Below are 16,015 nucleotides of genomic sequence, written 5' to 3' on the forward strand. Positions count from 1 at the left end.
CTTTGCCCCATTTAACCTGCATTTAATGTGTAAAAACACACGAAAGCCTTTGCCAAACAGGGTCATGCTTACCGACAGGAATTGACGGACACTTGGGTGCCACAAAAGCGTAGCCTCAAAATGGATGAGTTCCTCTGTGACCTAGATTCAACCAAACTGAACAGCAGTAAACTTACAAAGCTAGAACAGTCATTTGGACACTAATATCCTAAGTCAGTACTTTGTGGGATAAACAGGGTACATCATAGGCCTTTAAACTCTTTCAAAATGAGAAGGTGTTTCACTTTCAGTAAATGGTACGTCACATGAAAATGACAATATGGCAAATGTAGTAGGCTTCATGCAGAATACATTCATACTACACACATTCGTGAAGTAAATACTCAAGAGAGAATGCGATTTTGGACACAGCCAACATCCAAATGAACTTAATTGACAGATTAGGTCAACAATACTATCGATTGTAAGACTCAAAACATTGAGCCTGTCCAAAATACCCATGCGGTCTTGATCATGAGAGTGTGTGCATGCAACAGGAAGTATATGACGGTGGGTCTTAAAAATGTGAAAGCTTTGTAATGTTATCACACACTTAACCAACACTGTCTCGAATACAGTTTTCGGAGCATATCCCATCATGCATCATGTTCAGGAACTCACGTATATGCCCTTAAATATAAAAAAATATTAATTATTAAAATTATAAAATTATTCACGGTAAGTTACATTAATTATAGTAGGGTACATATGATTTGGTTGTCAAACATAAAGTTTTGCACATTTTATGTGCAAATTATGAGGCCTACGTGTATTTTGTACAACATTTGCAACTGCTTTTTATTTACTAAATTGTGTCATAGGGACAGCTGAAGAGTTTATTTTACAATGCAAAGTACTGAACATCAAAATAAATGTAAAGTAGCATACTTGCACTATCCCCATCGGAAGTAGGCCTATGTCCCATCGGATAATCAAATGTTCTACACACACTTTGCGCTCTTCACGCCCGCTTGAACACTTAGGCCAAATAGATGAAATACGTCATGATGTAGACAAATGTTCAAGTGAACAAGTGCAAAGACCGCAAGTGTGCGTATTTAGACATGCCCATATTTTGGATCAGTCCTGTGATGGCATAGTGCCATCAGGTGTTCATATAACACCACCACAGCCTTGTCTGCTTTCTAGCAATACAAATTAACATGAAATATCAAAATTAAATGTAGCCTATACAATTAATTTATATAATAACATATCATTAAACAATGTTATTTCTGGGGTGTCACAATTTTAAGATATGTAAAAAAAAAAGTGTATGTTTTTGTCCATTGCATTCCAACCCAAATCATTTGAATCCGCATAATGTTCCCAAACTCATAATTGACCTCAACAGTGAAAAACAAGCGGAGCGCTCGCTCGGTGGGTGTGACCGGGAGCGGCGCACGCGTGGCGCGGCGCGACGCGTCTCTCCGCCGCCGCTGCTGATGGAGAGTGAGACAGGCGGAAGGTGGGTGGGGACATCCGAGCCATTGTCGGGATAAACCGATAAACGCACCTTACGCTCGGGCGACGGAACGCTGTGCTCGCGCTAATCCGCGTTAGAAGGAACGCGCTGGAGAAGATTGACTGAACAATTCGGGCTTGGCCGAGGTTTGATTTTTGGTAAGATTTTGCAATTGCCCTGCATGGATCTTTTTAACGGTGTCTTGCAAACACGCAGAGAGTGCTTCACTGCGTTGCTTTGGGGGCCAGACAGGGCGTGCATACTGTTTATATATGGACATGTTTGCGAAAATGACAGATTCGGGGTTGCATTCAGTTAAATGGGTCAGTGCATAGAAAGGTGAGATCAATAAATGTACCCAATGCTGTCTCCACATTCAAACGCAAGCTTCTCTTTGCTGACAGTACTGCATATGGCTCAAGTTGTCGCAGTACTTGCATGCAACTATTTGCATTTAAAATAAATCCAGACTTTATTATCTCTGTGTCGCATAGTTTACTTAAATGATGTAGGCTAGTACGCTTGATTTTCTTAGCAGCATGCCTGAATAATTTACTTTCCATAATATATTTATATTGTGTTTATGTTTTTATAGAGTTAATCACTACAGACTACTCCCTATACATATTTTTATTTATTTATTTAGTTAGTTAGTATTTAACCATGCTAATGTTAACCCGGTTACCATTCTGTAATCTATTCCTAACCCTCACTTAGCCTACTTACTTACTTTATTTATTTATTTTAAATGTTTAACTGTGTTTTATCATTCATGTATTTGTTATTTGTTTTGTTTAATATGCTGAGATATTCATGTTTATTTTCCTTAAACCTAACCCTCACTGTATTTATTTGTTTGTTTGTAATGTTACATTTTTTAATGAAATGCTTTCAATTATTATTTATTTATTTCAACATTCTGAGAAAATTATGTTTTTACCTTCTAAACTCAAATCTTACGTTTTTTTAAAACGTTGTTTACTTAAAATAAATATATTTATTACATTTATTATTTATTTGGTTTAATATATTGATATTTTGAGGTATTGATATTTCCTCTCCCTTCAACGCATTTCTCACATTTTTATGTACTTATTTAGTATTCATTTATGGTTTAATATGCTGATATATTATTTCTTGCCCTTAAACCCAACTCTAATTTTATTTGATTATTTGTTTGTTTTGACTGTATATTCCATTTTGTCCTTCCCTTAAACCTAACCACCACAGAATTTTATTGATTTGTTTGTTTGTTAGTTTTAGATTTTTTTATTTTATTTTGACATTTTATATATTTGTGGGGGATGGTGTGTGGTCCCACGTTGTAGAGGATTTATTATACACACAAACACACACACCGCTCTTGCTGTCCTTGCTGACAGATCACCTTCTCCCTCCGTCCCTTCAGGAATCTGACACCATGACTGCAGAGGAGATTATCAACATTAAAGAAGCGGAGATAATCAAGCTGATCCTGGACTTTCTGAACTCCAGGAAGCTGCACATCAGTATGCTGGCGCTGGAAAAGGAGAGCGGCGTCATTAATGGACTTTATTCAGATGATATGCTGTTCCTGAGGTGAGTCTTTGAAAACCTAAACAACAAATGTATGCTTAGTGATTCTAACACACTACTGTTCAAAAGCATGGAATCAGTAAAGCATTTAGAAGTATAGGTCTAGGTGTTTGAATGTATTCTTGTTATATATTGCTAAATTATTTTCGTAATCCATTTTAGCAGCCATTTACTTTAAGAAAACACTGCTTCGTTGTTAAGAAATGGTCGTGCTGCTTAATGAAGTGTGGACTAAGCAAAAAAGCGTGTATTTTTCAGTTGCTGAAGTATTGAGGACACTTGCATTTTTTTTGCAGTGACGTCACTCTTTAACGTCACTTCTTTAACTGGGTAGGTGAACTAATTTTCGGCCTTTTTTGATTTCTTTCTTAGGCAACTTGTTTTGGACGGGCAATGGGAGGAGGTTTTGCAGTTCATTCAGCCTTTGGAGTGCCTGGATAAATTTGACAGGAAGAGGTGAGCGACCTCGGTTTGGAATCTTTTGTCGACACCCAAGCATGTGTTGCTTGTTTCAGTGTGTTTTTTATTGATTTATTCTTTCAGGTTTCGATATATCATCCTAAAACAGAAATTTCTGGAAGCTCTGTGCGTAAACAACGCCATATCTGCATCAGATGACCCTGAGAATGTGAGTCTTTATGCGTATGGACAAAATGCCATCATGCTGTTCTAGAAAAGATCCATTTTGCTTGTCTTTTATGGAAAATGTTTAATTCTACATTGTATTATATTTAGGGCTGTCAAATGATTAATCGCGATCCAAAATATGTGGGTGCACTGTGTATAATTATTTTGTATATATATATAAATACACACACATGCATGTATATTTAAGAAAAAAAAATATTTATATATAAAATATTGATATTTATATATAATATAAATTATATATAAATCTATATACAGTATATAAATGAAAATATTTCTTAAATATATACAAGCATGTGTGTGTATTTATATATTTATATAAAATAATTATACACCGTGCACCCACATATATTATGTAAACACAAACTTTTATTTTGGATCGCGATTAATCGTTTGACAACCCTAATTATATTTGTTGTAAGCTTTCACCAGAAATGATAAACTCATAAATAAATTAAGCAAAACAGAAAAAAGTGTGATGGTTTTTAAAGATTTTTAAAGTATTTTTAAAGTTAACTTATTTAATTTAGCTTAAAAGCAGACAATCATTATTTGTTGATTTATTTTTCAGTTATAATAATAATAATAATAATTAATAATAATAATAATTGTCCCATGAAAATAGCCTTTAATACTGATAAATAAATGCTCATGTTTTATACAAAATTATCATTGTTTAATTGTAATTTATTATTATTATTATTATTATTATTATTATAATAAATGGTACCTTGAAAATAGCCGTTAAAATAAATATATAAATAAATAACACTGGTCTTTTATGCAAAATTAATTATTTACTACTTTTATTATTCATACCATGAAATTGTCTGCAATATATATATATATATATATATATATATATAAATATATGTATATGTGTATATATATATATATTTATATTTATATAAACATTTATTATTGTTTGTAAAATGAAAGTAGCATTTAATACTGATAAATAAATAAAAAAGATTGAATTAGAAAAATATTTTTAGCCATCTCACGTTAAGCCTCTTGTATCTTGACTCAGAATGTGCCCAAAAGAAGCTTTTATTCAGGAAGCAACCCATGATGACCTCTCTCTCTTTCCCTCGCCCAGCTGGAGCTGACCATGCAGGACGCGGTGAAGTCCCTCCATTCCCTGGAAGAGTTCTGTCCGACTAAAGACGACTACAGCAAACTCTGTCTGCTCCTCACGCTCCCGCGCCTCACCAACCATGCCGAATTCAAGGACTGGAACCCCAGTACGGCCCGCGTCCACTGCTTCGAGGAAGCCTGCTCCATGGTGGCCGAATTCATCCCTGCGGACCGCAAACTGAGCGAAGTGGGATTCAAAGCCAGCGGAGACCGTCTGTTCCAGCTCCTCATCAAAGGAATACTCTACGAATGTTGCGTTGAATTCTGCCAGAGCAAAGCGACCGGAGAGGAGATCAGCGAAGAGGAGGTTCTCCTAGCTGTCGACGTTCTGTGCGGGAACGGTTGTGAGGAATTGGACTTGAGTTTGCTTTCCTGGCTGCAAAACCTCTCGCCATCGGTCTTCGCTTGCGCGTTTGAGCAGAAGACCCTCAGCATCCACGTGGACCGGCTCATCAAACCGGCCCGGACGGGTCACGCGGACCTTCTCACGCCTCTGCTCACCAAACTCTCGCCCTGCCCGGCATCGCCACTACGCCGACCCCAATCGGCGGATACTTACATGTCTCGCTCTCTCAATCCCGCCCTGGACGGTCTGTCGCACGGTTTGGTGGGAAGGGAAAAGAAAAGCACTGAAGGTGACGGAAAGGCAACGGCCATGTCCCAGTCTTTCGCCAACTTTGGGTATCCTGGGAACAAAAACGCAGTCGAGAGCAACATCTTCTGTGAATCGCCGGACAGGTGGGCTCGTGTTCTCGCTGAAAGGGATAGTTCATGCAAAAATGACTTCCCCTTGGTCCCTGTGTTATTTTGTCTATACATTGAAAGTCAATGGGGTCCAATGTTTGGTCCCCATTGACTTTCATTGTATGGATAATTAATCTTTTTTGTGTTCCACGGAAGATACGGTATTAGTCATAAACAATTACACACTTCACCTTAAAGTATGAAATGGCAAAATCTGGTTTGACGTTCATGTCCTAGATGCAGCGTGGTTACTCTAGTCAGAAATTCAACATATGGTGGTCAAGCTTATCACTTCTAATCCAGTTAAACCCACAGAAATAGACCCGGGAAGCTTTACTAGTTAAGTCCAAAACAAACTTTCTATGCCAGAGAAATGTGTTGTATACTAGATAAGATTTTGATAATTAATCTACCGTACTGTTCAAATGTTTGGGGTCAGTTTTTCTAAGAAAATTAATAATTTTATTCAGCAAGGATGCATTAAATTGATCAAAAGTAACAGTAAAAACAAATAAAGACTGTTCTATTAAACTTTCTATTCATCAAATAATCCTGAAAAAAGTATTACGGTACACCAGCAACTGTTTTTATCATTGCTAATAGTCAGAAAAGTTTCTTGAGCATCAAATCATCATAATATAATGATTTCTGAAGGATCATGTGACACTGAAGACTGGTGAAAAATTCAAATAGAAAACTTTTCTATATAAAATAAAAAAAGATTATTATTTTATTTCCAATGTGTTCCGAGAGAACAGTGTATACTTTTAATATTCTGATTGGTCATACCGTAAAATGAATTATCAATGTATTGCATCAGCCTGAATTTAATATCTGTTCATCCTTAGATATTAAGCTGTTGACTGGCGTTGTCCTGTTCCTCCAGAGCGCAAGCCCAGGCCGAGAGGATCAACGGCTCCGTAGAAACGAACTCACTGCGTCCTCCACTGACTCCCGGCAGGGATGGAGGAGTCATGGGTTCAGGTGAAACACCAGAGGTAATATTAGTTCTCTATTAAACCAGAAACTTAATTCCAGTACATGCCCAGGACCTTAAAGGGTTCCCCGACTGCAACATAGTGTCGGCCCACATCTAGTACACATGGATTTCACACGGCCCGGATGTGGGCCGGATCTAGGCCGACACTATGTTGTTGTCTGGGTCTGTTCATCCAAAGATCATTTACTCACCCTCAATTCATTCCAAACCCGTAAGTATTTCGTTCATCTTCGAAACAAATATTTTGAGAGAAATCTGAGAGATTTGAGTGTATTCACCCAAAACGTTCATTAAGGGATCGTAAGATGAATCCATATGAATCAAGCAGTTTAATCCACATCTTCTTAAAAGACATGATTGCTTAATATGATTTAATTCAGGCTTTAATAAACTAGACATGGGCCAAGAGATTTTGACGGTGAGATAACCTGAAGCAAAAATATCACGGTTTTACGGTATCGCGATATTGCGATTACACTTCTAAATGTGTTATTTTAAAATATCTGGGTAAAAAAAAAATACTTTTCCATTGAACACAATATATATATATATATATTTAAGCAACATATATAATGTTTGGTACAGTAGTAAACATATCTCAGGTTAAATAATAAAATAAATAATTGTATTTTTCTTAGTTAAATTTAAATAAATGCAGTCACTTAAGTGAGCCTAAACCTGCAGCTCAACAATAATTAGAACATAAATAATTAAAACATTCTGTGAATAAACAACAACAAAAATCCAAAAATGCAGTCACTTAAGTGAGCCAGACATGTGTTAAATTAATAAAGAATTATCTCACTATTGGAAAAATATACACTACTGTACTGGAAAAGTTATGTTTCTCTTTGTTGACAACAGATTTATAGACAATTCTCATCATGGATGTTTGGTGCACGTTTTGTTCCTAAATGCAAATTATGTATATAATACTCTTACCACAGTATATTGCGGTATACCTTGAAACTGGTAACCGGCACATGCCTATTATAATCATGTAAACATTGATCAGCGGATTTACACAGAGCACAATGGCAAACGAAAACTCAAGAACCAATGAGGATCATTTTCACGTCACGCCATCATGTTAAAGTTTCCGCAAGAACCAATGAGGTTTGTTCTTGCGCAAAAAGCAAGTACGGTTGAGCAGCTTTTGTTTAACATATTTGATGCCTGTTGATCAATGTTCATATGTGAATAAAAGCCTAAATTCAATCTACTTGTGTCTCTGCAGAAAACTTAATCCGCTTGATTAATATGCTCTCTTTTTGGGTGAACTGGCCCTTTAAAGAAGTGACAATTATGTCGTCATTAACTCACCTTCATGTCATACAAAACCTATATGACTGTTTTCAGTGGAAACAAAAGTGTGTGTGTGTGTAGGAGCAGCTGCAGGAGTTCCAGCGTCAGCGTCTGCGAGTGCAACAGCATCTTGAGCAGAAGCAGCAGCAGAGACAGCTGTACCATCAGATGCTGCTGGAAGGTGGAGTTCATCCTCCAGACCAGCCCACAGACGCAGCACAGCACAACCTCACGCAGAAGTTCCTGAACAGGTCAGATCCAGCTGCCTCATACACATCCAGATGTGTTGCTGTTGAATGCTTGTGTGGCTTCTGTTGGTCAAGATGATTGGAAGCGAGTAAGAGCCTCTTGCCACAAACTCACATTTGTTTCACTTGATTTGTTTGAGCCATTACTTTCAGGCAGGGATAGTATAAATAGCACATGCTTTGTTATATTATATAATATTATTAATCTTATCATTTATATATATATATATATATATATATATATATATATATATATATATATTATCATATATTCAGAGTGATTAATCTAATTTTGAGATTATCAGCACTTTATAATATTACATTTATAGTATACCAATTTTTGTTTTTGATATACCAATTGTGGCTTTTTCAGCAATTTATTATCATTTTATCATTAAATTGCGTTATGTATATTTTGTCATTATTAATTAAATTTAACTGAATAGATTACATATAACTGAATAGTATGTATTTTACACACTATATTTATATTTTATTATTTATATTTATTTATATTTTAGTCTATCTATCTATAAAGTATTCTAATAATGATGATGATATACTGACATAGTTATGGTTACAGTTATCTAGTAATATTTGTAAATTTCGAGACTATCTGCAATTTATAATTTATAATATATTTGTAGTATTTATTGTTAATTTTTTTAGCACCTTTCTGAACATCTATTTTTGCTGTATATTGTAAAAAAATACTATGCATATTTCCCATTCAGAATTTTATTATTTAAATTATAATTTAATAATGAATTAATATTCCACACATTTTATATATACAGTATATTCTGAATATATACATGTACATACATACATACATAAATGCATATGTATTTCTTTTTTTGTTGTTGATTTATTTATTTATTTGGTGAACATCTTTTTTTCTTTCACTAAATTATATTGTTTATTTTGCCATTTATTAATATAATTTATTTTATTTATTAAATATAATTTAATAACTAATATATTTTTACACATTTTGAAAGTATATAATTTTAAAAAAAATATATATGTTATAAATAATTTTTAATAATTACTATTTTATAACTTTTTCCCTTTGTTTAAAAAAAAGAAAATTGTGAATCTCAGTTTTCACAACTGCTCTGCTGTCATTAAATTGTCATATAATATCTTATAAATGGACATTGTGCAGGTCCATTCAGAAACTGGAGGAACTTAATGTGGGTATGGAAGATCTGGGAGAAGACGTCCAGGCTTTGGCCGAGCAGTGTAACGGTACGGCAGCGAGCGGAGCCGGTAAACAGACCCCAGAGAGCGGCTCCGGCCGGGACAAGACGCCGGTGATCAGCAGCACCCCTCAGAAAGGAGGAGGCCGGGGAGTGCCGTCTCTGGACGAGTCTCCAGTACTGGTCAACCAGAGGTTTCTCAAAGCTCTCAATCCTACCAAGTTGAAGTAACTCTGCTCTGTGAGCTTGTTTTAATGCTGAGATATCATGACAGTGTGTTTCAGGACGAGAAACCCAAATCCCCATTCATTGCAGTAGAGACGCTGGAGGACATGCAGGCTGTGCGCGCGGTCGCCTTCCACCCGTCTGGGACTCTCTATGCTATCGGCTCCAACTCCAAAACACTGCGTGTCTGCACTTACCCACAGTCCCTCAAAAACAGGCACGTGCTCCGTTTTAACACGCTTTTAGGGCTCCACAACATTGGGAAAAACTTACATAAATCCGTGAATTTTTATTCCGATATTAAAAATTCAGGAAGTTTCACCAGACGGCTTTGCAGAACCCAAACCAGGAAGTGAACCGACTTTTAAAAAAGCTGTGTTATGTCCTATATATACTGTATATTTTTGGGAGGTCTATTTGATGGAAAACTAGGTTAAAATATTTATAAATATAGCTGCGAGCAGCGATTACGGGCCCAGGCCGGTAGCACCGCTTTGGCCCGTAATCGCTGCTCGCAGCTATATTTATAAATATATATATATATATATAAACGTTAAACATAGAGCACGAAAGTTGTTCGCCCTGATGAGATCTATAAGTGTACCGAGTTTCATATTATTACATGCCAGCGTGTTTAATTAATGGACCAAGTTTTCGAGCATGTTAAGGGCCCCAAAAGTCCCCAAAAGTTAGTAAAATGGAAGGAAAACAATAGGGCCCAAGCCTTAAAAAAGTGAAAAAACACATTTCCCCCCATATTTCACATTGTTGCAGCACCTCTTTTCACTCCCTTTTGCCTTTTTTTCACTCACCTCAGTTAAAAGTTCTGGCAACTATGAAAAGGTTCCTCCGGTGCGAAAACCCCTTATGCTTCTATAATCAAAATGAGGAATTGTAACCATCTCTGTCTGTTCTTCTTGAATAGCACTGAAGCTCCAGCAAAGCAGCCTGACATCTGCTTCAAGCGGATTAAACACCATAAAGGCTCTATTTACTGTGTGGCCTGGAGTCCCTGCGGGCAGCTTCTTGCCACGGGCTCCAATGACAAGTATGTCAAAGTTCTTCCTTTCAACGCAGACACCTGCAACGCCACAGGTAACGTGCCTAATAATGTCACATCAAATACATCTTTTCTAGTGTAAATACACTGTTTCCCTACTAAATCATGACACACACTGAAAGTATTTGTAATACTGTAATTGACTGAAAGTAATTGGTTATTCTAATAAATGTTATTCTTTATTTCACACCTACTTTCACAAAAAAAAAAAATGCACATGAGATATTCTGAGATTATTCTTTTATTGTGTGAAAACGGACTATGTTTCTATAGTTCAAAAGTCTGGGCTTGTTAAGCTTTGATAATGTTTTTAAAAGTCATTTATGTTCAACAAGGCTGCATTTATTTGATAAAATAATATTTAAAACAATTAAAATAACTGTTTTGTATTTGAATAAAATGTAATTTATTCCTGTGATCGAAGCTGAATTTTCAGCATCATTATTCCAGTCTTCAGTGTCACATGATCCTTCAGAAATTACTATATTTTATTATATTAATAGGGCTGTCAAACGAATAATCGCGATTATTCGGATCCAAAATAAAAGTTTGTGTTTACATAATATGTGTGTGTAGTGTGTATAATTATTTTGTATATGAAGAGTTCAGATGCAAAAGCCTCTAAGTGCCATTTGAAATTTTCTTCTAGAATGATCATTTTTATCAAGCTTGTATATTTAAGTTCAGTGATTTCACTTAAATGGCAATGATAATTACCTATTAATTGTTATTTAAGTGAAATTACTGAACTTAAATATACAAGTTTGATAAAAAATCATCATTAAAGAAGAAAATTTCAAATGGCATTTAGAGGCTTTTGCATCTGAACTCTTCATATATACATACACACACATGTAAATATTTAAGAAAAATATGTTATTAATATATCAAATATTTATATTTATGAATAATATTCATTTTGTATAAATATATATAAAGTATATACATGCAAATAGTTCTTAAATATATACATGCATGTGTGTGTATTTATATATACAAAATAATTATACACACTGGACACACATATATTATGTAAACACAAACTTTAATTTTGGATGCGATTAATCACGATTAATCGTTGCCCAGCCCTATATATTATATTATATTATATTATATTATATTATATTATATTATATTATATTATATTATATTATATTATATTATATTATATTATATTATATTATATTATATTATATTTTCTGAAAATCTTTGGGATTCTTTGAAGAAAAGAAAGTTCAAAATAAAGCATTTATTTTTGAAATATTCTGCAACATTATAAATGTTTTTACTGTCAAGTTTATCACTTCCTTTCTGAATAAATATTATATTAATTTCTTACAAAAAAATTACTATACCCCAAACTTTTTAATATTAATATATATATATTTAATTAATATATAAAATCTTAAATATTTATACACTTTATTTAAAAAAGTCTGTGACTTTATATCATAAATTTTGAATTTCTTATTTCAATATTATTATTTTATTTATTGCACTTAATGTACAACAACCATTTATTGCACATATTGACGACAACAACCAATGTACAATAATATATAGAATTATTATTCACTATATCTATTTTTTTTTAAACACATAGTTACCTTATATAAAATGTTTTTCTAAATGCTCTTGGAATGGAGTATATGAATATTAACAGGGTAGTGCGTGTGCATTGGACTGCAGGGCCGGATCTAGAGTTCAGCATGCATGACGGCACTATCAGAGACCTGGCGTTTATGGAGGGTCCCGAGAGCGGAGGTGCCATCCTCATCAGTGCTGGGGCTGGAGACTGTAACATCTACACCACTGACTGCCAGAGAGGACAGGGCCTGCACGCACTCAGCGGCCACACAGGTGCTCTCACACGCTAACCCTCCTCTTCATTTATGCCCTCAGTGTCTATAACTGGACGTTATATTGTGTTGCACGATACGCAGGGCACATCCTGTCTCTGTACACGTGGGGCGGGTGGATGATTGCCTCTGGATCTCAGGATAAGACGGTGAGGTTTTGGGATCTGCGCGTGCCCAGCTGTGTGAAGGTGGTTGGGACGGCTGTGCATGGAACGGGTGTGTGTTTTTTTGTCTTCTCAACTTATTTATGTACACACCTTTTGACTAATGAATTTCCACCATTTTTTCATGATTCCTCTAGCTGTTTGATTTAGACGTTTCTAGAAATCTTTATTCTAAATTAACTAACTAAATTAAATTCAGAGTGATTTGTGAATGAATCAGTCAGATAAGGTTGTATATCAGTTTGACCAATTCATTGCAATGAACAGATGCAAACAAATCTAATAATAAAAAAAATATTTTCACTGAATTAGTTTTAAAATGTAAAATTGTGAATTATAATAAAATATTATGTGATGCTAAAAAAGTATTATTATTAAACAATATTAAATTTGTGAAAGCAACCAACCCAAAAAATAAACAGCATTAAATAATAATAATTATTATTATTAAACACAATATTAAAATTCAAATCCAATTCAGTGGCAAATAGTAATAATAATCATCATAATAATGAAATATATGATGATTATAATAATAATATTAAACTACTGCTAAATTATTAGTATTAGTATTTCAGTAATTATTAGTATTAAATAAATTTTTATGACGGAAAATGATCGTTTTTTGTTTCTAGTCCTAATGGTTTAAAAGTTATTACCATAAACATGAGTGATTTGGGCTGTCATAGACTTCCATGGTGGAAGAAGAATGCCAGAGTTATGGATCATCTGTATTGTTGTGTCATGTGACAGGAAGTGCTGTGGCCTCAGTAGCAGTGGACCCCAGTGGGCGGCTTATGGCAACCGGATTGGAGGACTGTCGCTGCATGCTGTATGACATCAGAGGCGGACGCAGCGTCCAGGCGTATCGCCCGCACACCAGCGACGTTCGTTCTGTGCGCTTTTCTCCTGGAGCTCACTATCTGCTCACCGGGTCCTATGACAACAAAGTCATGATCACTGATCTTCAAGGTAGGTTGTGCTTGTAAATATCATCACATCATCATTATTTCTCTCCAACCACCTGTCTTAAAAAGTCTCCTGGCTCTTCTTGATCTAATCAGATCTAATCAAATTAATATTTTCACTCAAAATGTCACAGTATAGAAGTAATCTGCTTTCTGGGTGACATTTCACATCAGTTTAATGTTAGTATTAATATTTCATATTACCATTTAATAGCAGGATGTATACCCCATATACAGTATATATATATATATATATATATATATTAAAACAATTCATGAATTACTATGATTTAATTTTAGATTATTTATTGAATTGGTCATTTTAATATTAGTTTGTTTCACTGATTTGTTTTTTATTATTATTATTAATAATAATAAAATGTAATTCCAAAGTTTTTGCCACATTGGAGAAGAAATATGGCTTGTGAATGTCATGTTTTGATTATTATTTACTATATTAAAATTCTAAATCAATTAAAGAAATATAATGTCAGTTCTTTTCACTTAATTTTGCTTAGAATATTATATTGTTTATATATTACAGAACAAATAAAAATTGTGCGTATGTTTGTGTGTATGTATATATACTGTGTGTGTGTATACATATATATATATATATATATATTTTTTTTTTTTTTTTTAATGAATTGGTTTTGAATTTTAATATTACTATTCATTATTATTAATACTAAAATTACATTCCACTGTTTTTACCACACTGAAGAATATGCCGTGTGAATGCCATTTAATATCTGTTTTTATCCTATAAATGTATTATTATTGATAATTTTATCATAAATTAAAAAAGAACAGTTCAATGAATATTGTCAATTCTTTTCACTGAATTAGCTTCAAAATTAAGTAGTAGTACAAATATTAATTATATCTATATATATATATATATATATATATATATATATATATATATATTGTTTTTGAATTTTAATATTGTTCTTATTTTTTATTTTTACGTATTACTATACTGTTCCTTTGCCGCATAAAAGAAGCAATTCTCGGCTTGAATGCCATTTTTATATTCCTTTTCAATATGTGTGTGGTTTTTTTTAAAAATTGTAATATGTATTTAATAATTCTAATAAATGCCTCTTGTACCTGTCACACTATGGAAGTATGAAATTGTTTTTCTCCAGGTGATCTCACCAAAACCCTGCCAGTTACTGTGGTCGCTGAACACGGTGATAAAGTGATCCAATGCCGATGGCACACCAGAGACCTTTCCTTCCTGTCCTCTTCAGCTGATAAGACGGTCACACTGTGGGCGTATCAGCCTTGATCCACAGAAACACTTATCCTTCTGCATTTAGAAAGACAGTTCAGAGTCAAAACCGACTCCAAAACGACTGTTCGTTCCCAGCCCATCATGTCTACATTTGGAATTGCACGTTTACTGGAAGAAATAGCTTTATTGTCATATGTATTACAATTCAGAAAAAAAAAACACTTTTTTTCACTTACAAACACAGAACATTTCACTCGTAGCATTGCTTCTGTATTTTGCTATTTAGAGTGAATGACACAGTCCTGAAAATGTGAGCTGAATTGTGCCTTGAGGATGTTCTCTGTAGTTACACTTATTCAACTGAATGTCTTGTAAATATGAGCTCCTGTATAGGCTTAAATGCTAATCAAGGCATAAAACCATTGTATAGCACATTGCACTATGAACATCATGCCAACACTGTTTATGCAGCATGAATATTCATCTCTTCATTTAAATAAATGTAAATAAATCAACAGCCCGTACAGTAAATGCTGAGGATAAATGTTTCACGAAAGTCATCCTCGGTGTTGTTGAAACGGATCGTGCATTTTAGGAATGCTTTTATTTTGGATTGCCATTGTCCTAATGCATATATTTATATGCATCATTTTTGCACATCAATTCAGCACCTTTTTCTATTGACACAGCAGATACCAATTATAGGACTCTCTCAATCATTTGTTGTATAAAGTATGTATTGTTAAATTATTTGAACATGGAAATAAACACAGTTTTCAACTATGGGATTTAGCCTAATGAATGAATCACTGTCTTCTACAAATCTACTTGTTATTCTTTTTTTAAACCGCAACATTTTCATTCTAAAATGAATCACTATAATATAGTTTATCACAATAATGTTCTGTAGACAAATTACAATTTCATTTATTTTATCACGATTACAACAATTAGATGCCACTGCAGAATTTTCTGTATTGTTCTGCACAGACTGCATTTCTGCAAAGAAATAATTTAAAAGTGAATTTGCTTGTGTAAGGCTCAGTTAAAAATATATTAACTATTAAGCAACCCCTTTTCCCTCCCTTTCCATTTTTTGTTCATTGACCATCATCATTTCATGCTACAGTAACTGT

The 16,015-nt window shown here is 34.1% G+C and overlaps 1 protein-coding gene across 1 annotated transcript; it reads left to right on the forward strand.

Moving 5' to 3' along the window:
- Window positions 1–1,429: 1,429 nt before the first annotated feature.
- On the forward strand, window positions 1,430–15,667 carry wdr47b (WD repeat domain 47b). The gene is made up of 14 exons (XM_039668742.2): window positions 1,430–1,662; window positions 2,913–3,082; window positions 3,452–3,535; window positions 3,623–3,707; window positions 4,827–5,602; window positions 6,495–6,606; window positions 7,995–8,164; window positions 9,330–9,557; window positions 9,638–9,805; window positions 10,514–10,683; window positions 12,338–12,508; window positions 12,592–12,723; window positions 13,425–13,643; window positions 14,791–15,667. The coding sequence occupies exons 2-14, from the start codon at window positions 2,925–2,927 to the stop codon at window positions 14,931–14,933; spliced, it is 2,616 nt and encodes an 871-aa protein (XP_039524676.2). The 5' UTR covers window positions 1,430–1,662; window positions 2,913–2,924; the 3' UTR covers window positions 14,934–15,667.
- The last annotated feature ends 348 nt before the right edge of the window (window positions 15,668–16,015 follow it).

Source organism: Pimephales promelas, chromosome 2, assembly GCF_988280905.1.
Source record: "Pimephales promelas chromosome 2, fPimPro1.hap1.1, whole genome shotgun sequence".
In the NCBI taxonomy this organism is placed as follows: domain Eukaryota; kingdom Metazoa; phylum Chordata; class Actinopteri; order Cypriniformes; family Leuciscidae; genus Pimephales; species Pimephales promelas.